This window comes from Cibotium barometz, chromosome 51, assembly GCF_041138505.1.
Source record: "Cibotium barometz isolate CiBa-2024 chromosome 51, ASM4113850v1, whole genome shotgun sequence".
Lineage (NCBI taxonomy): Eukaryota > Viridiplantae > Streptophyta > Polypodiopsida > Cyatheales > Cibotiaceae > Cibotium > Cibotium barometz.
Genome location: NC_141096.1, coordinates 45,265,488 through 45,279,356, shown reverse-complemented (window position 1 = coordinate 45,279,356; position 13,869 = coordinate 45,265,488). Strand labels below are relative to the sequence as shown.

Sequence of the window (13,869 nt, the reverse complement as noted above, 5' to 3'; positions counted from 1 at the left end):
TTCTCTCCTCTTACAAAATTTTCAACCACTAATAACCATACCAACATGACTCCATATTGGATCAATTTCCCCAAGTCTCGTTGGGGAATTCATAAAGGTGATGCTTCATCAAGATGCAAGTTTGTGAAGAAGCTGACATAGAATGATACTGTCCACTTCCTCGAGCATTAAAAATTTTCTACACGTCACCATCCAATCAACTCCATAATAATTAGAAATACTAGTCAGTGTCTACGCAAACTTGGAAAGTGATGATGTTAACTCAGCCAATGCCGTCAATAAATTTGCATTAACTTCACGAAGTCTAGAGTTGAGTGAAGATTGTTCGAGTAGGATTTCAAAGTCAATCAAAAATCATCCCAACACATACAAGAGAGCATCAACAAACTTTTAACATAAATCTTTACATGCTGACGACAATCAGAAATGACCCTGGATAAAAGCACAAGGAATGTCTACAAATGTGCCTAAGTAGTATTAGTTGATAGGAAAAAAACAGAAACTATGTTTAGATGGACTAATGACTGAAGGACATGGGTGAAGTGCTTTAGTTTTATCCATTCACTTGTATATAAAAGCCATCCAATTACTTTATATTAAAATGGACTTTCAATGCTTACGCATGTGCTGAGAACTTTTCTTCCGGATGCCTATTGTAATATGCTCAAGCAAGCCAGTAACGAGTCCCAGTAACTTTGTGATCTCTTAAATCTCTCTTTAGTGAGCTTGCGTTTATGGCTACCAATTCAACATAATTTTCGATTGAGAGCTTTCCTTGAGATTAGAGATTCCCTCTGGCTTAAAATGCTTATGCTCGGAGTAGAGAATGGAGAGCGAGTAGAGACTTAGTAAGAGGAGGAGCCAATGTTATATATATCCACTGTGACTCCCACTTCTTCTACATGTGAATTACGGCTCGAAGACATTTACCTGCTTCCAACAGCTCAAAAGCACGGTTTATCTCATCGAGTTTGAAAGTGTGCGTTACGTACTCATCCAGTTTAATTTCCTGCTCGGCAGAAAGATGAGAGAACCCATGAGCAGCTATAGCTGCTGCTGCTGCTGCTGCTGCTGCTACTACTACTACTACTACTAGTTAGTTGTTTAAATTGTTAAGGGGAGCAGAAGTCGAAATCTCACCTTCTTCATGTAGGCATCTACCAACTTTGGGACGTCAGTCCTACTTTTGTATCCTCCAAAGGCGGTGCCTTTCCACACTCTCCCTGTCACCAACTGAAAAGGCCTTGTCCTGATCTCCTCACCTGAAGCTGCTACTCCAACGATTACTGAGGTCCCCCATCCCTTCAACCAGAATGGTGCACAATTATATTTCCACAAACAAATACGTCAAGAGTGTGCTAGCACTTTTTAACTCATATGATAACAATCAATTCTAAACATCAAGTCGTATGAGGTCCCTGTAAACAGAATGAGCAATCTTAACAACTATTGACACACAGCACCCCTACAAAGAACGGTTTCTGCTTTATTTTTTCCATGCCGATAGATAAGGAACAGAAACAATTCTTCTTGGGAAGAGGAAAGCCTATTTATTGATGACTAGACACTCTTTTTATGGCCAAAAGATTGCAGAATGCCAATTTTGACGACATGACAGAATCATGTTTTCCTTGTGTCAGGACAAAAGGTGTGGTAAGATGCAGCTTCAAACCATTCATGACGTTTCACACAACAGGTGCACCAATATTACATTATAATAATCAAGATAGTCAAATTCTTTTAACTTTTTTTTCCCAGGAAGATAGACTTCTATTAAGTATGAAAAAAAAATTACAAAAAGGGAGATTTCAGACCCAGCAAGGGGGAAATCTCAACCAATCGGGTGCCTTGTGCTGCACATCTCCAAGACTCTCACCGGCCGGACCACCAGACCCTCAATGATATCTTGCTCAAGACTTCTCCAAGAGCCATCTATCCTAAATGGAGTATAAGACCTGTACATCATCCTCACCCAAAGTGGGGAGGCAAATGACCTGAATAGGTACCCCTATTCCTGAGAATACCCCAAACCATAAGTGATGAGGCCCTTCCACAAAGTTCTCTGTGATCCGGTGGTTAGGTATGGCTGCATTAACCTGCATAATCCTCTGACTAGTGCCTCCAAAGTGCTGGGTGCGAAGCTCGTGAGCCTTTTCCAATCCAATACAGAGGGGAGAAGAGTCACCCAAGCAGCCCACTGGATGTGTGTGGCTGCTCCAAGAGGTCTACGAAATGCATCCAAGATCAAGTCATTCCACACAATAGGTTGCCTGCTAGCCTCCTCAACGGACTGTGGAGGAATATGAACCAAGAAGCTCTTCATGCAATCCCAGGCTTGCAGAAGAGATCTCACCAAGGGCGAAGGAGGAGGTCGGTGCTCTGCATCCAAGAAGATAAAACATGGGCTGTAAATCCAATCACCTCCCCTAATCGGAATGCACCTTGTAATCTGCTGCACAACAAAGTCCTTCCAAGGCTCAGTGCTGGAAAGACATCCTCTGACTACCAGCTTACAGAGTAAGGCCCTACGCTACACCTCCGGGTCAATGATGTTCAGTCCTCCCTCTTGCTTGGGCATAATAATGGTATCCCAAGCCACTCTTGCCCTGGTGTGTATAGTGCCATCTATTTCTGACCAAAGGACGTTCTGAATAAGCTGACGAAGTTGACCAATGCATCCCTTATGAAACACTCAGCATGACGTGACAAACCAAGCACTCGCCAATAGCACTTGGTTAGCTACCAAGGCTCTAGATGCCAAATCAAGATTCCTGCTACTCCAATGTTGAAGTTTGCTTTTAATGCTTATGAGCATAGGGCCAAATTGTTGTGTAGGCAAGAAAGATATTTGTCCAAGTACTGGTGGTCGTGAAGCAGGCTGCATGTGTGGAAGCAGCCAAGCAGGCGAACTTTGGTATCGTGGATTGCAAGCCTTGTTTACGAGATTGGGATACAGAGGATCAAGCTGCATATGCATAGGATGATGTTCTTGGAAGAGATGTGTTGTTGCTCTTCGACTTGGACTTATGTGTATTCAGGATTGATTGACACGTCCTCTATCTTTCTCTCTCTAGGTTTTGGCAACCGTGATTTGATGGTTTATCTGTCATGAAAACAGGACATTGGTCTTTTGAGAGGAAACAAGACTTTGGTATCGAGGATACAGGCCTATGGTTTATCAGATACAGGTCTTTGGTTTCATGTGGAAAGCATGTCTCTGGATTCATGTGAACAGGTTCTAGTGTTCTTGAGGTTACACGCAAGCTGTGACTATAGGAAGGACATGTGGTTTGGTACAGCCCTACTACTGTCTGGGAAAGCGTTCGTGAGATCCATGGTTGAGATGGAGAAGACCTTTTCAAGCAAGGAGATGTCGTACAGGTGTGCCTTCTCTATAGAATGCTTTGCTGTACTAAGCGAGAGTTCTTATTTGGAAAGTCCTGGGTGAAAAGCTAAAAGGGATCCTATTGGTAAAGGATTCGACAAGTTGTACTATGTACTCATTTTTGATCAAGTAAAGAAATACCGCCAGGGGCGCCACTGCGTTTTGGGGCCAATCGGTGTCCTCGTACTATTTGCACGAGCATTCTAGCTCCCCTATTTGTTTTCCTTTTTCAGGTTCACATGGGTGATGAAGTGTTTTGTGTGCGAGTGTTTGTTCCACCACCCCTCAGATTTCTGAAGGCCGTCGACTTTCTCAAGGAGGCGAGCCGGTGGTTGTCACATCAAGTGAAAAGGAAGTACAGGAGACAGTACAAGATTATGAGTCTTTGCCTATATGAGGTGAAGAGCAAAAGCTAAAGATGAAGCTCAGGAGAAAAGACACCAAGGACAGGAAGTAGTCAGCCAGGAACAAGAAGCAGTTGAAGTGTTATGGTGCAAGAGATGGGTTGAAGGCTATGGCTTTCGACACTTTGTCACCACTGGTATCTTCACGGAGGCTTCATGGGGTTCGGAAGGCTGCTTCTTTCTATGTTTAGCAGTGGTGATCTACTATGCTTCATCAGGAACTTGTGCTTACCACTTGGGTGGAGTGCAAACAAGTTTAGGGTGCATGTGGATGTATCAAATGAGGCTCAGTTGGAAGCAGAGGAACTTGATGAGGTTCTTATTCCCGAGCAGATACTGGCACATAAGGAAAGAAAGGTACAAGGTCAAGTTTCCCGTCGCTATCTTGTGAAGTTCAAGAACTATTCACCGATGGATGCGAAGTGGATGGAGGAGAGTGACTTAGCAGATTCACCTCCGGTATTGCAGCTTTATCTTGACGCCTTTGAGTTGGAGCCGACTCTTTCGACGGCTCATTCAAGTTCAGCAGAGCATGGGTCTGGAGCATTGCCTGATGCTCAAGACGGGGGTAGCACCTCCACTCCCTTGTTATAGACAGGCTCAGTTGTTATCTAGGAGTCGCTTGGTAACATCTTTGTATTCACCTGAAGGTACTGAGGCTGACAATACATCTGCTTATGGGACTTCTATGGTATTGTGTACTAGTCACATGAGATGGTAAAGTTGGGTATGGTTCACAGTCGGCCGCACCATAAACTATAACTGCAACTATGGATAACTCTGTCTACGCCTATGGTTAACAGAGATGGTTTTTGCCTTTGGAACTAAGGTATGACTAAGGAAGATCGGGACATTGATCTTTGTCATATGGTTCTGGCTGTTCTTGACCACAGGATTGGTCAATTGGATATTGAGATGGATGCTATTTGTGGAGTTGGTCTCCTTTGGAATGGCATGGTTTGGTTGAGCTCAAACTTTGTAGCAACCTGAGCTAACACTTCGAGACTTTATGGAGGGCATAAGTCTTGCGAGCAGTCCTATATTTGGTTTGGTTCATTGATATATGGATTGAACTCTATCTGTGCATGTATTTATACACATTCTGAGGTATTATTGTATTTTGGTGCCATTGGATCCTGGTACCCTTGGTAATACATGGATAATACTCTGGATGTGTCAGGATGAGATGCATGTATGTTGATATGATACATCAGGTACTTTACCATGTTCATGGTGTATCACTGAATGTGGCTCCTGAGGGATGGCCATAAGTAGAGTGTGTAAAGAATCAAGAGGGACATATGTGGGAAGTACTTCGTGGATGTATAGTATAGATGCATTGAGTGCTTTCATATGTTCATGTTGTACCATCAGTCGTGGGTCCTGCGGGATATACATGGGTGTAAGGCTTGCGAGCAACCCTTTGTTATTTTTGGAGTAGGTAGGGCATCTTGAGGAGCATATTGTTTGCCAATGCATATATGTGTCATGCATATGTTTGTCATATGTAGAATGATGCATGGTTTTGTTTTGGCTAACACAGGTTACGAGTTTCCACTTGGTTTTAAACTTTTGTTGCAGGTTTTGAAGGAACAAGCAAGAGTTGTTTGTCACTTTGACGTGACGGTTTGCCCTTATTGTTCAGGATGATTGTTTCATCACCCAGATGCACTGGAGGGGCATTGCTTTGGTCATATGGGGAATCTTTCTTCATTGGATGCTTACTGTGTTATTGAGTGCAATCGAGGACGCTTGCTATTTTTCAAGAGGGGGGTATGTTACGACCCTGTGTTTTAAGTTTTTCCCTTTGGACAACAAGCAGGTGGGCACGGGCACGAGCACGGGACGCACATGGTGGACAAGCATCAGTTGAATGTGAAAAAGGAAACTCATAAGTGTGGCCAGCCCAAGTGTGAAAGGGGACAAAAGGAATTTTGAGGTTATAAGGTTTTTAAAACCTTTGATGATAAAAATAATAATATATTTATAAGCATGCATTTTTCCTAAGTTGCTTTTGGCGTTTTTGAGAAAGCAGAATCACATCTTTATAAAGGGTGGCAAGCTGAAGAGGAAGGTGGCTCGCTGTATGGATCTTCAGGGGTGGCTCAATGGATTACGCAGGCGTATCCCCTAGGGCGCAGCTGCTGCTCGGCGCTACTGCGCATGGGGTGGTGGTGCTGCTGTTACTGCCGCCACTGCCAAGTACTGCTGCCACCTCCGTCGGGTGTTACTGCCGCCTCCGTCGGGTATTGTTGCCACCTCCGTCGGGTATTGCTGCTACGCATGGGTTGTTGCTGCTGTCGCCGCTGCCACAGGGTGATGCTGCTACTGCTGCCGATGGTTGCTGCTGGGCACTGTTAGGTGGGCTGTGAACAGCTCTAGGCGCCAGATGGATTGCTGCCAGCGCATGGATATCAAGAGTGCTATATGCATGGGCTGCCAGCATCCAGCGACCAGATAGGTGGGCAGCTAGGCAAGCTATCAGTTAGGTGGACAGCCAGTTGGGCTGTCAGATGGACACTAGGTGTGGGAAGGCGGTGCTGAGGATGGGCACGCAGCAACGAATTTATCCAAGTATTGGTGGTCGTGAAGCAGGCTGCATGTGTGGAAGCAGCCAGGCAGGCGAACTTTGGTATGGTAGATTGCAAGCCTTGTTTACGAGATTGGGATACATAGGATCAAGCTGCATATGCACAGGATGATGTTCTTGGAAGAGATGTGTTGTTGCTCTTCGACTTGGACTTATGTGTATTCAGGGATTGCTTGACACGTCCTCTATTTTTCTCTCTCTAGGTTTTGGCAACCGTGATCTGATGGTTTATCTATCTTGAAAACAGGACATTGGTCTTTCGAGAGGAAACACGACTTTGGTATCGAGGATACAGGCCTATGGTTTATGGATACAGATCTATGGTTTATCAGATACAGGTCTTTGGTTTCATGTGGAAAGCATATCTCTGTATTCATCTGAACATGTTCTAGTGTTCTCGAGGTTACACGCAAGCTGTGACTATAGGAAGGACATGTGGTTTGGTACAGCCCTACTGCTGTCTGGGAAAGGGTTTGTGAGATCCATGGTTGAGATGGAGAAGACCTTTTCAAGCAGGGAGGTGTCGTACAGGTGTGCCTTCTCTATAGAATGCTTTTTGCTGTACTAAGCAAGAGTTCTTATTTGGAAAGTCCTGGGTGAAAAGCTAAAAGGGATCCTATTGGTAAAGGATTCGACAAGTTGTACTATGTACTCATTTTTGATCAAGTAAAGAAATACCGCAAGGGACGCCACTGCGTTTTGGGACCAATCGGTGTCCTTGTACTATTTGCACGAGCATTCTAACTCCCCTGTTTGTTTTCCTTTTTCAAGTTCCCATGGGTGATGAAGTGTTTTGTGTGCGAGTGTTTGTTCCACCGCATGTCAGATTTTTGAAGGCCGGTTTCATATATACTGATGGTAGTCAACCCACAAGACCATATAACTATCAACTCCATTATGCATAGTATGGACTAGATACTACGACATCCCCACTAATGTCATCAGTGCCCAATAGTGGGTGTAGAACTTTGTATCAAGATATACTCTCACACGCACTACACACACACACACACACATACACATAAGAGCATATTTTCACACAAAGCCCTTAGTACTGAGTTTCTGTCCAGAGAAGACTAAGACGTGTCCAGAGCAGGGAGTTGCAGGAGTGGGAGAGGGTTCTTTGAGGTGGATGGTGTCCAACAACCTTCCAGGGAGCACTATCGTCAGAACTTGGACCAGTCTTGAGGATTGCTCAAGCTATCCCCGTTGTACCAGCCAGTGAAGCTTGCAGATAGTTTCTGCAATTGAATGATTGATGATGATCTTGTGAATACATGTTTGGATTTCCTTGTGGTCATTTGAGAGAGTTTCTTTTGAGCTTCTGTTTGTTTCCTTCATCTCCTCACGATTGAGGCTTATTATGTGTAACCCGGTCTTCTTTGAATATGCAAAGGGTCAAATTATGTGATATCAAGGTTTTCTTCTATGTTTTGGTTCAATTCTATTTTGTATGGATGGAGTTCTTTTGGTGATAAGGCTACAGGTGAGAGCTAACTCTGGTTGAGTTGGGCTTGAGATAGTCAGCCTGAGTTAGGGTTGATTCTGAGTCATCCAGGCATCAGAATGATCAGCAGGTGGTATAGAGATGTTGTTTTAACTAGTGTTAGTTAAGGGGAAGAGATTTCGTACATCAGCTGACAGTTCTGGACCTGTCTAAGGACAGTAGACAAAAAGTTTGTTATTTTACAATGTTCCTGAGACAGCACTCTGACACGGCAGGTCAGCTGATTGCTTCTAAGGCTTGGAGCTGGTGTTATTTACGTGCTTGAGGTCCCTGTGGGGTTAACTGACTCAAAGGAATTAGAATCTGTGTCAGCTAGGTCAGCCTAGTTAGTTGGGTAGATTCTGCCCATTCCGAGACAGTTGTGAGCTGGTAGCAGTCAGCAGAGAACCTAGGAGGTGATATCTTGCCTACTTGAGAAGACTCTGAGGGGTTATAGTTGTCAGAGGACACTTTGGGAAGTGTCAGAATTGCTATTGACTTCAGAGGCAGAACAGCTCTGTAGCAGAATTTGGAAGCAGAGGCTGCAGGAGGAAGGTCACAAGAGGGTCAGCAGGACTATCAGGAAGGCCTCGAGAGTGTGGATATTATTAAGTCCGCGGACACCGGAGAGTCATAGAGGATATTGGAGAATCAAATCTAGAATGGGAGAGCCATCCGAATTCGGATACAAGTGACAGTAAGTGTTCTGACTTGTCTGGGGAAGCCAAGAGGGTATATTATCAGACAAAAGTCAGCTGAGGGCAGCTGCCTACATCTGAAAGGTTAGATCTGTTAGTGAGGCTATCAGACAGGGGAGGACACCTTGGGATTCTAAAGAGAAGATTATGGGCAGGATACAAAGAGAAGGCTTTGGAGGCAGGATCTGAGCATTTCTGTGTCCGCTGGGGGTGTGTATGGTCAGCTAACAATCTATGAAATTCATGAGCAACTTTAATCCATTGCCTTAAGTAAGAAAAGGCATTGATAAATTATACAAATAACTCATAGGAGTGACTCTACTTGCCAAATGTCCAGAGTCCCAACTTCTTCGAATATCAAGAATTTACTCACCTTAATGCAGGATTCCAAAGCTGCACGCATCACTTCCACTTTCCCAATACACTCAAAACTGTAATCTACCCCACCATCTGTGAGTTCTACAATAACCTGCATGTGAAACGTTCAATGCTGAGAATACTTGAAGTTAGTTAACATGCTACTCATTACAAAGTTAACAGTAGATACACACCTGTTGAATAGGTTTATCATGGTCCTTGGGATTTACAAAATCTGTTGCACCAAACTTCCTACCTACAAACAGAGTGGAATCCTAATCATTGCTATTATTGGAGCATACTGCAAATTGGTGATAGCCGATGCATATTGACAGATCTTAAATTACCAAGTTCATATTTTGACACATTTGTGTCAATTCCAATTATCCTCTTTGCTCCAGCCTTTTTGGCTCCTTCACAAACCTGCACAAGTTTCCACAGTTTGTCATGACACTTTCTTATGAGAAAACAATTGAACCACACTGAGCACCATTGCAATGTATACCGCAAGACCAACAGTGCCCAAACCAAACACTGCAACTGTTGATCCAGTCTCCACCTTCGCTGTATTGAAAACAGCGCCTAGCCCTGAGCAAAACATGTGGCATGATCTCGTCAAATCTTCTTCCAAAAATAGAAAAACAAACAAACAAACAAATACATTTCAATAACAGGGTAAGAAGCTGAAAGCCATAGGAAGACCAGACAGCATTATACAACACAGGTCTGGAAAATGGCCAAATGGGAATAGAAACAGATTCAGCACTTTTGAAGAAGCCGAAACAGGAAAACACCATATAAGCAAGAATGACACAAGAAAGGTGGATGAAAGGGGAATGGATATGGGGTTCCTCCCCATAAACCATAAAATGGGCAGCCATGTCAGTGCAACCCATTTTTTCTGGCCCATATACGTTCCCTGACACCAGTCCTGCGAAGTGAGAATTCCATATGATGATATGGACACAAAATTATCACGCATTGTGTTACATTCAAGTAACACATCCCCAACTAGCCTAAGACCCATATTAACCAGGGGTTGATGACCAAGAGTCTCTAGGCAGACATACGTCTTGGTGATATAGGACACCAAGGCGTGATGTCTAGGTAGAGCTGACTCACACTAATCTAGACCTCCGATTCGGGGGTGGTTTCAAACAGAACCTACCTGGGAAACGAGGCACTAGCCAGAACCTATCCAGAAATCCAGAAACCAAAGATGAGGGTTATCTTAAACCCAGGAGGGTTCCATGTATGTGAACCTTACATTGGTATTGGAGCTGCACCTATTCGTGGCTGAGTGCTTTCGAGGCATGATTGCTATCACGCGAAGTGCTTTTCCCATCATGTGCTTTTCTACAATTGATGTGGGATCAACTCCAACAGCTTCTAAAGGGGCTGAATTTGTGTGTGGATAGATTCACATCGAAGGGAGGGGATTGCATGTGGGGAATGGTTAGGGGATTATCTCCCCCCTGCCAGACAAAACAGGCTTTTCCACGAATGTAGTGCTCTCGGGCTCAACACATGCTGTAAAGGGCCATACCACCTCTGTCCATAGATGTTTTACAACCTTACGGACATGACTGGGACATCCGTGCAGGTGGACATACAAGCGCAGGTGTCAAACTCGATGTTGAGACGGGCATTAGGCCTGTTTTGGAATAGTTTCGGTATAAGAGGCTATTTTATTGGGCTCACCAAACGGTGGATTTACGGGTGCCAGATATGTTGCAATAAGAATCTTTTTATAGCAGCTTATGCTATGTGTCAACTTTTTATATACCTGGAAACTAATCTATGAATTAGCAGGATTAGGGGGGCCCGGGATTAGGGATTAGCACGCAGATACTGTGTGAAAACATGCCTAAACATGCCATTTTATCCAGCCCAAAAGGGTGTTTTTTTGGCATTTTACTTGTCTTTGATGCTGGCCAACAGCTTACCCTGACCGACCAGCAGTCCTACAGCATATATAAGAAACTCAACATTATTCACAACAGGGAGAAGATCATAACCCCGAGTCTTGCTGAAGTCAGTGCTCCTTTATCTTCAGGCAGTGCATCGTTACCTTCCGCTGCTGCTGGTGTTTTCGCATCTACAGGCTGTGCATCCTCTCCTGCTGCTGCTACAGGCTGAGCTTCCTCTCCTGCTGCTGCTACAGGCGGAGAATCCTCTACTATCTGCATTTTTTACCTACAGCTACTGTTCTGCAGCAGCCTTCGTCTACTGCAATTCAGCGTTTCTAAGGAGCAGATCTGCAGTAGCTTTTCGCCTACAGTATATCAGCGTTTTATCTACAGCACATGGGACAGCAGCCCTCTCTGCTACAGTAGAGCTTTCCAGCAGTTTTACTTCACAATCTACTACCTCGGGATCACGGCCCTCTCCGCCGTCATTCGTCATCACCGGGACAGCAGCCCTCTCTGCTCCTTTACCTCGACATCGGGACGGCAGCCCTCTCTGCTCATTTCTTTGGGACAGCAGCCTACCATCTGCGTTGGATTGTGGCCTTCTCCACCCTTTGCATTATCACGGGACAGCAGTCCTCTCTGCTCCTTTAGAGTCTCACACTGAGCTCATGTCATGATTTCATCATATATATACTCACTCATTTCATGCTGTGTTGATTTGCTCTGATCTCTCATACATTTGGTCCATTCGTCCTTTTGCGCTCACATGGTATCAGAGCTATCGTGAACAAAAGGATTGAAGACCATGAGAGCACACAGCATGGATCATCTACCCACGATTCCGGAGGCGAACCTTTCTTAAAAGATGTTGATTCTCCTTATTCAGATATAGATCACACGGAGGATGGGACTTCTTATTCACTCGAGAGCCCTGTTCGAGGTCTTTCATTGGGAGACGACCAGCCCATTTACACCTACTCACCCTTTACACTCTTGTTCTTCTCCGAGCTTATCAGACTTCACTTCTAGAGGAGGATACATGCCTACTGCCAGTGTGCCAGTACTGGACCCAGGTATCCAGCCTCATCTGGAGAGCCCTCCTGCTCAGTCTAGCCGACAGCCTGGACTTCGGTATGGGTCTTTTTCTCAGGAAGGACAGGTACCTCCTCGGTCGTTCGGAGATCCATTGTCATCAACCCTGCCGGTGACCGCGTCAGGTTCGTATGTGCCTTTGAGTACCGGAAGGAAGAAGAAACAACCACCTAGACAAGGCAGTCCACGTGTGGAAGCGTCGGCCCTCGTTCAGATTTGTCAGTTACCTATAATGATCTTTCTGTGCCTATCATCCCGGTCATTTGGGTAATTGACAATGGAGCTACACACCATATGGCACGCAATGCTGACATTTTCATCTCTCAACAACCTGCTAAGGGTGAAGTTCGATGTGGGAACAACACACTGATGCCCATCAAATCTGTTGGCACCATTTTACTTGACACCAACACAGGCCCAATCATGCAACATTGGACAATGTCTCTCTTGTTCCTTATTTGGGCCCGAATTTACTTTCAGTATCCCAGCTCACCCAACTCGATCGTGGGGTTTACTTCAACAGCGACTTGTAGAGGTGATTGATGAGACTACTGGCCTTGTTGTTGTTCGAGGCCAGGCACAAAAGGATGGCTTATACCGGATGTCTACTTTTTTACCTGAGCCATCTTTTGAGGGTTCTAGGTTTCATCGGGTTCCTGCCTATCTGACCAGAGCTCCTTCGGACACTAAACGCCTATGGCACTTTCGCTATGGTCTCGAGACCAGTTGGTTGAAAGGTATACCCAGCCTAAAACTGACAAAGGATGGCTGCCTGTCATGGCCCTGTGAAAATGGAACAGCACAAGTGTGGGCATGGTGGTTGCTGAGCAAAAATATTAAATGATTCACATTTGGGGTGCCCGGACAGAGAGAATGATGTATGGACATTTCCAGGTGTGAAGGAGGGAACTAGAACATTAATATTTTAATGTTTTATTTATGGTTGCCCCTAGGCCATAGTGGCCCCGGCCCCCTAGGGAACTTTAATGTTTATTAAAGTTGGGGCCCTAGGATAAGTTTGGAGAGAGGCCACTCCACTTTTGGAGTTGCATGCCTCTCTCATCTCTCTCTCTCTCTCTAGCTTTTGGGGAGTCGTGTAAGCTCAAGCGTGGAGAGGAGGGGAAACAAGTCGGTTGCTACAGAGAGATCTGGTTGCTGCTGTGTGTGTGAAGAAAACAAGCCGTACAGAGCTGTACGACTGCACGTACAAGTGTACGACAACAGGTACTGGCGGCGGCTGCAGTTGCGGGTACAGGCAGCGCAGGCAGGTACGACTGCAGTAGAGTACTGTACGACTGCTGGTACAATGTACGGACAGGTCATGAGCAGGCGGCGCTGGACAGTACAGGTGCAGGCTGTGTTGACAGATACAGTCAGCAGGCGGCTGCTGTTAGGTACTGACTAGTACAGTACACACCTGTGGAAACTGTACGGACAGGTACAGTAGTGTTCTACTGACCTGTACGGGCAGGTACAGCTGGTGGCAGATCTGTTCAAACCTGAAAAGTAGAACACAGTGCATCTCCAGCTGCAGGCTAAGCTTTCCCAGAGTTATCTGATACATCAGACAAGTGGTTGCAAGAAGGCGATGGATTATAAGGAAGGGGGAGCTGCTGTGAAATTTGATACATTCAGTGGAGCCAAAGATAAATTAAAAGCACTTACCTTTTTACAGCAGTTTGATGCTGCTTTTTCTGGTGGGAATTACACAGAGTCCTCTAAGGTGAGGAAAGCTCCCACTTTTCTCAAAGGCAATGCTTTGCAGTGGTGGTGTACTCTTCTTCTGCACGGCATAGCACCCACTACTTGGGTACAATTTAAACAGGTGTTCTCTTCCGTATGGCTCACATCTACATTTGAGGTGGATGTTATGACTGCATGGCACAAGTTGGATGCTTCAAAGTGTGAAAATTTGGAAGATTATAACAAGAAGTTTTGGGAAGC

The 13,869-nt window shown here is 45.0% G+C and overlaps 1 protein-coding gene across 2 annotated transcripts in view; it reads right to left on the bottom strand.

The window, feature by feature from the left end:
* Positions 1-577: 577 nt before the first annotated feature.
* Positions 578-13,869, bottom strand: part of LOC147609675 (alcohol dehydrogenase class-3-like) — a 99,556-nt gene continuing 86,264 nt past the window's right edge. For both annotated transcript variants that reach the window (XM_086787449.1, XM_086787450.1), the window contains 6 exons: positions 9,426-9,508; positions 9,268-9,343; positions 9,115-9,176; positions 8,937-9,032; positions 1,141-1,302; positions 578-1,009 (listed from right to left, as the gene is read on the bottom strand). In XM_086787449.1, coding sequence (XP_086643575.1) covers positions 899-1,009; positions 1,141-1,302; positions 8,937-9,032; positions 9,115-9,176; positions 9,268-9,343; positions 9,426-9,508 — 590 coding nt within the window. In that variant the 3' untranslated portion in view covers positions 578-898. The remainder of the gene's footprint in view (positions 1,010-1,140; positions 1,303-8,936; positions 9,033-9,114; positions 9,177-9,267; positions 9,344-9,425; positions 9,509-13,869) is intronic.